General features: G+C 40.4%; 1 protein-coding gene across 3 annotated transcripts in view; it reads right to left on the bottom strand.

Annotated features, from left to right (window-relative positions):
• NCK2 (NCK adaptor protein 2) overlaps positions 1-12,277 on the bottom strand; it is a 132,010-nt gene that overhangs the window by 35,506 nt on the left and 84,227 nt on the right. For all 3 annotated transcript variants that reach the window (XM_090021107.1, XM_090021099.1, XM_090021116.1), the window contains one exon: positions 5,244-5,490. In XM_090021107.1, coding sequence (XP_089877233.1) covers positions 5,244-5,469 — 226 coding nt within the window. In that variant the 5' untranslated portion in view covers positions 5,470-5,490. The remainder of the gene's footprint in view (positions 1-5,243; positions 5,491-12,277) is intronic.

The raw sequence follows: 12,277 nt of genomic DNA, 5'->3' as shown, positions 1-12,277 counted from the left end.
CTGGAGCTGTCAGCAAGAATGGGATTACAGAAGCCAAGTTTTTCAACCTATCTTTGGAAAAAAAAAAAGGATGAATTTGTTAAAATATCTCAAATCTAAAATAGAACATCAACCCCACTTCTTTAGGTCTACAAAATAATGAGTAAAACCCTCCTCCCTATGAAATCCAGGAACCGTTCACTTTACTGCAAAACTGAGATTGCACCAACTGTTAGTTATAACAGTATTTAATTAAAAGTGTTCCCAAAGAGGAACTAGGAAACAGGGTAGGAAGCGACAAAAGTTTACTGGAATACCAAACATCAATGACCCCTAAAAACCCAAAAAACAGTGGACTAATTTATAGGTGGTCTGAAATCACATTAGAGGAAAGAGGCAGCTGAAGAAAGGGGGAGGAGATATAGCTGCTCCATGCCTCTGTACAGTTACAAAGGAAGAGGCAGAGAGGACTCTTGCAAGGAAACATCTGCTTCTTCCTTTGTGACTGATGATCTCTGTGGGTTAAAACAATAGGTGAAGGGCCTCTATTTGGCTTCCTTTCTCTTAGGGTTTGTCAGGTATACTGCAGAGGATCAGAATATGGTTCTTGACTCTTGCAAAGTGAATCAATGGAATGATTCTTGGATTGAATAAGGTTACATCTCCTTGAACTGTTTCCTCACTTTTGCAAACTAAATGTGATGGGCTTTGCAGAGTGATAGCTATTCATCATGCCATGTGGTCTGAAATATCTAATACTGCCTATAGGCAAAAGTACAAACTACCAATCATCCATCATCTGCAGCAGACTTCAGTTTTTCTCCATTCCCCTATTTCCCAACTAAGGTAAAACTCATATTTTAATTTACAATGTGCATCTGTGGACTTGATAATGAATAAAGTACATTTGTCTGAATTTTGTATATTCTTTGGTTGGTTTCTCATCCTCAAGAGTAATTTTTGGAGTTCTTGCTTTCTGGACCTCTTATGGATATGTAAAAATACTCAAATTATGCCCAGGGACTTGATTACATCTCTCGGCTTTTTTTCAAAGTTATGATAAAAAAATTCCAGTTACTTTCTAGTCCAGCCTCCTACTCATAGATTCCTTATAGAATGGCATGCCCCATAGCTAGGGAGGTGCATAGAACATATAGAAGATTATGCCATCTCTCCTGCACTACTCCCACAGGGATTTCCAATGTTTCTGCTACAGAGCAAAAATTCCTGAAGTGTTTTAAAATCATCAGGTTGAGTGGAAGCAGAGAGAGAGCTATGGCCCTATCTACTGAGGAAAAAAGGGTCACTGCTGCTATTATGCATTTTTCCATACATGAAAAAGAAAGATTATATTATATGTTCTTCCTATCATATAGTGAATTTCTGTGCCAGATGTCTCTGTCAAGTTAACTCCTGAGTATTTATAAAGAGAATCTGAATGCTAGAAAGGGCTGTGGCAATAAATTTCCTTGTTGATTATCTCCTACAAAGAGTTCAAAATAAGGTTTGCATGTTGTAAGTAAAAAAGACTGGGGTTCCAATATTCTTCCCAATATCCCACAGGTCCACAGTGGCAGTGAATTCCCTTTCTAGCCTGTAGGGCTTTCTGAGCAGGAACAAAGCTGAGGGGCTGGAGTACCTTCTTAAAATAGTGACCCAATTGAGTTTTTTTTCACTGAAAATTTTTTTGACTGAGAATGCAACATTTGCTGAAAATGGCATCTCTCGTAAAAATGTAAGCAAGCAAGAGTCCCTTTCCTCCTACGCTATAAATAGCTTCATAGGTTGGGTGCTCAGGGAGCACGCGATAAAGGCTCAAACCATGTTCTGCAAGATCTTTGTTTTTTCATGTCAAAGGTCTTTGTTTCACTCCCAATGTGGTACTAGAAAAAGAATTTCAAAATAGCAAAATTTTCTGCAGTATACAAAAACCTATTCGCACCCAGCTCTGCTCCATCTTGTGTTCATAATTAGGGGAAGAATGCACTAGGACTGAGTTGCTTCCAAGCAACGGAGTCATGAAGAGGCAACTGGTATCGTTAGCATTGGACAGAGCACCCTGCAAGCTGTAGGTCATAAGTCATCACTAAAAAATGGCTTTGGTACAAAGGGAATCGATACCAAGAGAATGTGTTCTGCAGGTGCTTCATCACTGCATCAGATAACACTGGCCTGTACCAATAAGTTAGTTGACGCCAAGCACAGTGCAGTGCAGCCTTTCACCTGAATTGTGCTCAGGTGACTCAGTTTATCATAATATCATGTGGTAATCTGGGCCACAACCTACCAGCACTGGGCTGTGCAGCATATCCTCTGGTTCAAGGAGACTGATCTAGGCTTATATTACCTATATGAATAAGCTCCCTTTCCTGTGGCTCCTTAGATGACTGGATAGAGAATAGAATTGCTTTTCTGGGCTCCTGTGAAGATTGCTTGAGGAGAGAGATCAAGAGCTCCTTCTTTACTAAGTAATATTATCAGTGCTCACTTGCCCTGTATATATATACACACATATACACACACATACACACACACACAAATCAATAAAGCCACACTATTACTGTTCTCTTTCACCGTCACATGCAGTTAAAAAAAAAAGACTGCCAGACACATTCACCCCTTTAAACCCTTGTGTAAGTTCCTGCATGGGCATGAAGCTATACATGTGTCTTCAATACAAACAGTTGGCCAAAAGAATCAGATCTTGCATGGATGGGGCTGTCATATAAAAGAAGTGGAATCCACATGGGTTCTGTGTCTGACGTAACAAGAGCCTGTATGGGGTTGCCTGAGAAGGTGGCAAGAGGAAGTCTCAGATGTTTCAGTCCAGTCACAGAGAAGTGTACAGCAGTCAAAACAGTAAAACAAGTGACTGCTCTTGCTGTCAAAGTCAGGAATTGAGAACTAAGGGGGAGTTGTGACTGCACTGTGATAAAAGAGCATAAAAAGGTACAACTGATGCTTGATGGATGCTGATAATCAAGAAAAATCCCATCTCACACCTACATTAGAATCCAAACTTAAGTATGTGCATTCTTTCTCTAAGAAAAAGGGTTTCAGGCTCAATACAGGGTAAAATTTAATGGTTTGTAACATATATAATCTAGTATAACACTGTATATTTTCTGTGCTTAAAATCTAAGACTGTATCAAGAGAGGAGGTATAAAATGTGTAGCCAGAACAAAAGGCAAACATGTCAAAGCACCACCTGTACTGCCCAATACAAATCACTGACATGTTTAGGTGGAGAAACTCTTGATATAAGATTTTTGTGGGAGGAGGATGGAAATAAAGAGGTTGAAAGAGAACCCGTTAGGATTCATACCTGGAAAGCTTTTAGTGAATAAGAAAAACCTTTTAAAATGTCCAGAAGATAGAAGTGTGCTCAGTGAAGAGCAATTCAAGTTCTACAAATACACTGAATCACCCCAAATTAGTCCACAAGAAACATTTGGAAAAACATGCACATGTTATACATAAGATGACAAGACTACATTAGAGAAATCCAACACTACAAGGGTAATTTTAGGCCTGGGTGCAGGGAGCCGGGAACAATCTGGGCGCACAGCTCCCATAGCCCTACCCCAAGTCACAGCCTGCTGAGAAAGGCCCTGACCCCACAACCCAGCCTGGCCCAGCCCCCAGCTGAGGCTCGGGCTGCAGGTCAGGCCAACCCAGGACAAATTTCACAGCCTCTGCAGCTCCAGCCTGAGTCACAGCCAGAAGAGCTCTGTCCCTGCAGCCATCCCAGTCCCAGCCCTGGGTGAGGTGAATGGCGGGGCCAGGCAGGGTTCTTCTCAGCCAGCTGCAGCTTGGGCTGGGGCTGTGGGAGCTGCACGCCCAGACTCCTCCTGCCTCCCTGCACCCAGAGCTGTCACAGAGCTGCTGTGGAGGACAGGGCTACCCCCCCCCCACCTCACTCTCTGTGGAGCCAGGGGGGAGGGTTCTGTGCAACACTGCCTTTGGGGTTCAGGGTGGGAGGGGTGCAGTGCTGCGCCCTGCTGTGGGACAGGGGGAACCAACTGCAGGAAGGGCTTGGTGACTTTTTTCCCCCAGCAAACCCTCTGTTCTTTAGATTCTACTGCTTGTACAGGAGGGCCTGGCGAGAGCTCAGGCAGGGGCTGGAATAGACATTAGAGGACCTCAGGTGGTCCCTGCCAACCCTGCCTTTCTGCAATTCCCCCCCACCTTTGCCTCAGGCCTGGGGTAGGGGTCTGGCGATGCCCCCGCTCTTGCTGCTCCAGTGGCAAGTGGGGGGTGGAGAGAGCCAGGCAGATGGGGATGGAGGATGACCCCCCCCCCCCCACAGGCTACTGGCATCTCGACATGCCCCTCCGCTCCTGTGGCTGGAGCAGGGTTTCCCACCCCCACTTCAGCCAGCCAGAGCAATGAGGAAAGGGAGGAGAGGGATGGGACCAAACCTGCTCTGCTGAAGTAGACAGCCCAGCCCAGGGCTGCAAAGCATCCTGGGATGCTGGAGGACTGCATGTTAACTTAAACCAGGAAGGGGTCTGGGACAGAAGTTCCATAAACCAGCTTGACCTAAATCAGTTAAGTTTGTTACTACATTCAACCAGGTTTATCTCAGATCAATTTCAGCCATTTTGAAAGTGGTTTATGTGCACTGGATTTCTGTTCTGTTACAAGTTTAAACCAGTTCTGATCACTTAGACCGGTTTATGTGCAACTTCTGTCCCTAGCCATAATCATTTTCATAAAGTGATTATGCCAGTGTGACCATTCTAACAGGAACCTGGAAATGAATAATCACATCAGGAGTTTGCTTTGAAAGCAGAAGAGTTAGCATTTCATTAACTTAAAAGAATCAAAACATGTACCAGTGCACATATATGAACTCTAATTGACAAAGCATTCATATTTGCAGAGATGCAAGGGAAATCTTTAGCAATTACAGTAATAACTCTGTTATCTGGCATAAGTAGGGAATTGGGGGGTACCAGTTATATAAAAATTCCAGTAACCTGAGGGCAGGGGGTTTTCGGCTGGATGAGGAGTGGCGGAAGCGCAGGGTGGACGACAGCAGCAGCAAGCTTTCCCCACTGCGTACGAGCTCCCCCTGCCACCCCGACCAGAAATTCCAGTTAGTGTTCCAGTTACTTAAATGCTGGTTAACACATCTTTTACTATACATGACTTGAACACAATTTTTTCAGAATCATCAGCATATACCCCACTACATACACTTTAGAAGTGTAATTTGAAAGTTATCAGCTTTACTGGACAAAAGTACAACAGGACTTACCCAATGTGTCTTTCAGATTTTTAACCAGGGAGCCTTTCTTCAAGCTGTTTTTTCGCTCCACATAGTTTGATGGCACATATCCTGTTTTGTTGGCTGCGTTTCTTACCCTCCACCATGTTTTGGAATCATCCAGCAGCCAGAGACGTTCATTCTTTTTGATGTCAAGTTCCTGATCCTGTTGTGCAGTGTAATCCCACTTTGCTATAACAATAACTTCTTCTGTCATCTTTCATGGAGTCCCCCTCTCCTACAAAAAATTGGAAACATTCATTAACATATTATATAACTGCCCCTATTTTTTTCAGCAAAAAGACTTAAAATTAATCTTCTAGTAGCTCTATGAAGTAAAAATCCTACAGAATGAAATAAATAGTATCAAGAAACAAAATGCTACAACTGACCTCTCAAGAAAAAGCTACTATATTATTTTATGACCAAGTTATGGCATCTCAGTACCAAATTCTAGTCCTAAAATGGTGTTCAGTTATGTGGATTAATAAAAAAAAAGCATTACTGGACCAAAGGAAATACCAATGTGAAGTGTTTAGCTTAACATATATGACTAATTCAGTATATACACACTGAAAAAAGATAGTGCATTCCAAAAAAGGTGTTTCCTCTTCACCCTTATATGCTCTGAAGTACATCCCCTTATAATCACCTTTATTCTACCACATGCTTTACAACATCCAAAGTCTTTTGGTTAAAAAGCAGAGTATTTTTTTTAAGTGGAAAATCTGACATATTTTTGGCTTTTTTACTAATGGAATTACAACTAGTTATGCTGAGTCTGTCTCCATAAAAAACTGTGCTACTTTACAGAGCCTTTGCTCAACACCTTGCATAAAGCACAGCATAAAAATTATACCACACTAGGATAAACCCTTCTTCCCTTCTACTCTCTGGAGTGCAAGGAGCGAATAGCTTACTGTAGTCCATCAGTAGATGTGGGTCAGTTAACTATATAGGAGACTACAACCATAGCTCCTTCAACTTCCCATCCTTCTGCTCATTTAAATCAGAGTTCAGATAAGGCTGTATAAGTAATACTAGGGGCAAATGTTGCATCTGTCTTTGAATAAGTTGCATATGTGTTGGCCCCTGGAACAGAAATGTCCCAGGATTGGCATGATCATACATCATCCTTCTAATCAGGGTTTAATGAGAGGCTGAACATACCACCACTTTTCTGCCACTAATTCAATGATATAATCCAAGGACAAACATTCTCACACACTTTGCAATGTTCTGAAATAAACTGCTATCCCATGAGCCTTTTTAGGATTCATCTTAGAATTGTAAACACAGACTTCTTTTTTGGCTTTTTTAGTTTTGTTTTTTTTTTTAAATCTAACTGCAAAATCTACATTTTTAGAGAGACCTAAGCAGAATGTCTTGTATTTGAAAGCTTGTCTAACTACATGGTCTAAAACAAGATATCGCTCAAAAAAATCCATCTCTTGCATAATTTCTGAACCATCGTGGCTTTTACATAACTATTATACTGAAGAGATTAGTAACATTCAAACAACTATTGAAAGACTATCTTGTTATATCCTCTTAATTCTTTGAAAATATTTCACTGACATCATAAAGGACTTTTCTAAACTAAACAGCTTCAGATTACTGCTCTTTTTTAAAGCCTTTACAGTTACATTCAGTAACTGATTTTTGAAAACTTGAAGTCAGATCTCCACTTGTAACCACCTTGAAGAAACAGTTTTTAAAAGATTTTAATTCCAACAACTCCAACCTTTTCCATATATATGTAATTTCAATATCATTACCTCATGAACAGGATCTCATTTCAGCTATAGTGTGCTAAAATTTTCTTAAACATGATTGAGTTATATATGGTTGAAAGGTAATACAACCATTATTTGAGAATTATGCTGTTTAAAATGAGTTTATACTAGAGAAAGTGACTGTAAGTAGCATTGGGGGGGGGGGGTTGCTTATGGTGGTTTGCATTTCCAAATTAAATTTATTGAACTACATATTTCTCCCTCTACAGTGCAGGCCGTGCAAACTCAGAACTAGATACACCTGCAAGAGGCTGTAATACCGTGGGAGGGATACGAAAAATCAAATGCATCTTTAAACCTTAAGTAACATAAACAGAGACCACAAACATTAGGATGCCTTTATCACAATCACAGTGTTAGTACGCTAGGGTTAAAGGCTTCTAGGGGCATTTATACATGTGCTCTATGAGAGGCGGCTCTGAGCACCGCTCTAATTTAAAGCACCCACAGCATCTCATGTATCTGCGTCCCTGTGCTGAAAAATGGCAGTGGAGGTGCTTTAACTAAAGGTCGTTTGACCAGCTTTAGTTAAAGCGCCCCCTGCTACCATTTTTCAGCACATGAACGCTGATGCACAATACGCTGGAGTCTGCTAGAGAGCAACAATTACCATGCTCTGAGAGACTCGATTAATCGAGACTGCTCCGACATGCTGCAATTACAGCACATCACAGCAGCCTTGCTGCACATATATAGACACCCTCAGTGTTTGACTATTTGGTACAGCCAATCCATTCTTCCAGTTAAAAGAAAACTGAATTTGTCAACTGACCCATCTATTGTTGTGCAATAACAACAGTTTTTAACTGGCACTGAGGTCACAACAGAAGATGGGGAGGTTCTGATAATTAATTGCAGAAAATACATGGATTCTCCTAGAAGAGTAGGGTACAATTGCATTCTCAAAATAACATTCCCTCCTAATAGCAAGAAAGCTATAAACTTGCCAAATCCCACTACAAACACATTTGCATCCTTGTCATCAATTCATATAAGCCAGACAAATAAAACTGAGGATCAACAGGATGATGTAGCCAGAGGGAAACTGTAGTTGAAATTGTTCTAGATGTTGATGCTGTCAATATAATCTCCCTCCAGTTTAGACTGGCTTATTTCATCTCAGCAACTGAAATAAAATGGTCAATTCTCACTGGTCTTTTGGACATGCACACCCTGGAGAAAGCTACTAGGGACATGACAATGAGGTTAAAGGATAAGGCTGTGAGGAGAGCAGCAATTACCAATTTTAGTTTTTTGGTAGTGCTCAAGCTCACATTAAAGGTTCACATTTTTATTCTTGCAAATGCATGGAAAACATTAATCCACCTCTCCCCCAAATAAAAATTTCCTAAGACAAAGACCATGCTATACTAAGACCTGCTATATTTGACGTGGAGTGTCAAGAAAAGTAGTCCTGCCCCTGCAGTGATGAACTATTGCAACAGAAATAACTGTGATTCCTGCTTTATTAAACACATTTTGCCTCCTGGTGTTTTACTTGTTCATGCAGTAGACAACTGTTTCCAGTACTGGACTTGCTTTTGAGATGGAGCAGTGATCTGTCCTATTTGATGCTAGGAGCCAGATCCCTGAGTCTAAGTGAACACTGTTCAGTACAGCAACTGGAGGAGTAGAAGTCGATAGTAGAGGATGATGCTGAACTATTTTTATTCCTCTGAATTGGAGGACTGAATTGTTCCCAGTAAAATTTTGCAGCCTAGGGCTGACCTTAGATTACACTGGCTGCAAATCCCATCTTGCCGCTGGCCACATTGGAGGAGGAAACATTCAGAGTTGACAACGTCAACTTTATATTCTTTGGAATTTCCCTCTGTTAAGAAATCCCCAGCACCTACATTAGGGCAGTTAATTTCCCCTTTGTGCTGTCAGGAGACACAAAGTCTAAAAAAAGAAAAAGGGGGAAATGTGGTAGTATCCCAATGTAGGAGTCAAAAGTGACTTTACTTACATGGGGGAAACCCCTATATTACATGATTTTTAGAGAGCAGTACAGAAAGAGATCTTATGACCAATCTAATGAGTTGTTCATGCAAGACCAAATCCAGTTAGGTTTTTAAAGCCTGGGTCTAAACGGTCTTGTTAAAGTCAATAGAACTAGCTGGTACTTAAAGTTGGAAAGTGGTTAAAAACTTCTTGAATTGGAATCACTCACATGACAAAGAAATACATGGGAGAGAGCGCGCGTGCACACACACACACACAACACAATAATCCACAAAAGTGTGATTTGAGGAAGGAGGTATCAAAAAGGAAGAGAGAGAATCACTGTTTTGGAGTAAGAGTGGACCTGCACTCTTTGGAAAGGGTAAAAGGATAGTGACACTTATACATTTGAGAGTTTAACTGCTAAGAAAATGATTGGGAGATAAGAATGAGATAAAGCTAATAAAAGGATACTTTGTGGTTATGGGAACAAAGAGATGCATGTTCATTATACTGGCAACAGACGGACTTTGAGAAAGACAAACTCCGTGAAGAAAGTTTCAAACTCTCAGGGTGAAATCAGGCCCCAAAATAGGTATTTGTATTATTTGCATTTTGGAAGGGAGTGGAGAATGATGACAATGTATAAGATGCTAATGTAATATGGTGCTGAATGTCATAAATAAATTAAATAAGCGAGGGGAAAACTTAAGCAAGTTTTCACGAGAGTAGATGTCATTCCCGGAGTATCAGAATAGCTTTTGAAGATTCACTACGTATATTACATTTAAAAAAATCTATCAGTGCAGCTTTTAGCTTGCACTATTAGAAACCATAGTCAAGTGCAAGAGATTTCCAACAGCAATTTTAATACGACTCCCTCACACCAGAAACTGGCTGCCCTCTGGCCTCTCTACCCTGTGAAAGCAGTACAAAAGGGGCTGGGTCAAAGTAAAGAATCTGGTCCCCACACAGTTAGTTTAAAATAAGGTCATATTTTAAAAGACAGACATCAGAAGAAAACTCATAAATGAGTATTTAACTAAAAAATAAAAATAACCACAAACACAACCAAGAACCTATCCACAGAGGTTGACAATTTTTCAGCACTGCCCACAATAATAAGGATGCTGCTTTACTTTACCATATAGGTACAGTTTTGTTTTCATTCAGCTTTACTGGTTTAGTTAGTGGCTGGTTATTTGTTTTACTTGTAATAGCATAAGTGCACTTTCCACAAAATGTTTACTTCTCTGCAGGCAGTCCACATAATAGTTACGTGAGGGATCGGCCTCCCACCAGCTTTTCCTAGAATGCTAACATTGGTCTCTAAGTTTGTTTTTATTGCTACTGCGTTTTGTTGCAATTTTATAGTTTTCTATTTCATTTCTTTTGCAAGGATTTGGAGTCTATCACTGTATATAGTAAAAACAAAACAGTCACTGGCCTCTCAGATCCACACACACACGTGAACTTGTTTAGCAGGAAGGATTTTTGAAGCTCATACATCTCTAATTACAATCTTAGTAAATAAGTCACACATCACACCCTTTCTAAAAGTAAGAGCATTTTTGTGCTTCATTAGGTCCCCTCTCAGTCAAATCCATGATGAAATCAAAAGAACACTTACCCCACTTCTCTGCACTACAACTTTCAACTAGCCTGAGATCAAACACATAACGGGGTCTGTCCTAATAATTGTAAAAACCTTCAGCAGTTCAAGTTTTCAGCCTAATAACTGAAATATGGTCATATTCTGACTACAGTAAATGAAGAGCATATGCATTAACCAAGATTAACTGGGTCCCTTTAATCAGATTATACAAAAGTAAATAGAGGCCTTAGAATTGCCGTTCTCAAAAGCTGATGCTATTCAAATCTATTCCACAATGCCATGCTCCATTTGTGTCTCTAGCTACATTAATCAGCAGTCTAAAAATAAATGAATGAAATCAATCTTGCTGGGGTCATCTGACCTCAGCAGTCTTTCCTGTTAAAGTGCAGTGGGTCTGTTAATGATGATCTTTAAGGTCTCTTCCAGCCCCTAACATCTATAAAACTATGAAAGTGAATGAAAGACTGCGTGAGTAAAGAAAGTCTAACCTGGTTATCATGCTGAGAGAACAATCCTGAAGAAAGGTTTTGTCAAACTACCATACTTTAATGTCACCAGCAACTGCACAAGCTTTCAATATTTTGTTATTCTGAGTCTGGAGGTCATATAGTATCTTCCTACCACAGCCTCAGTCTATGTGGTCCACATAGATGGTCAAAGACTTAAAGCAGATTTTCTACACTGGTATTGTTTCCAAACAGAAACAGTTTAAGCCAACTTTCTGAAAGGATTTTTTTAAAAATTTTTTTATATAAAAAGTAGCTTTTTAGTAAAAAGTTGAAGAGCACAAATACTCTCCAAACCTCACATGGTTCAAAGGAAAATGTTTAGTAAGATGCTCTAAATGATATAACTAGAAGTCCAAACCCACCTTTAGGCAGACATTTTGATTGAACTTGTATGACACTATCTTGGTTTTAGGGAAGTGAAGACCTGTCATAAGGAGGTAAAACTTCTCTCAAATATAAGACACTAGAAGCCAGTAAATTCACTTTGATCTTTAAAACAGATGTTTCACAAATATTTTCCAGCAAAACAGCAGCTACATGAGCAAGACAGCAGAAGTATTAGAACATTTAAAGCCATCTTGCCATGGGTTAGACCAGGGGTGGGCATTTATTTCAAATGAAGTGCCACTTAATAGGCCTGTGCGAAACAGCACCGTTTTGTTTAGACTTCCATTTCACCGTTTGATGGGACCATGTTTCATTTCATTTTGAAGCACTGTTCCATTCCATTGAAACGGCTTCACTGTTTCAATGCTGTTTTGACGTTTCATCCATAGGCGACAATGGAGAATCATGAAACTGCCTATAACTTTGTCATTTCTTGCCTGATTTGAATGAAAACAGCAGACCTGGAAAACAGATTTATGGCCCCTTCTGTGGCCATGAAGCCTGCCAAGTTTCAAGGAGATAGGTGCAGGGGTTTCTGGGAAACTACACCATAAGCTGCTGACAAACAAAACTCATGATGTATAACTGTGTGTGCGTTAAGATGCAGCTGTTTTTCTGGGGTTTCAGAGCACTGGGGTTGGAAGCAACCTCAGGGAAGGATGACAGTCACTGGCCAGCTACACAGCCGATATCAGAGCAGTCCTTCCCCCATCTTTTGTTTCATTTCAATTTCGCCGTTTCGAGCTTGAAATGAGTCGAAACAATGGCAAAATA

This window comes from Crocodylus siamensis, chromosome 1 (genome assembly GCF_052110815.1).
Source record: "Crocodylus siamensis isolate JL-2025a chromosome 1, ASM5211081v1, whole genome shotgun sequence".
NCBI classification, from domain to species: Eukaryota; Metazoa; Chordata; order Crocodylia; family Crocodylidae; genus Crocodylus; species Crocodylus siamensis.
This window is presented reverse-complemented; position numbering and strand designations above follow the sequence as displayed.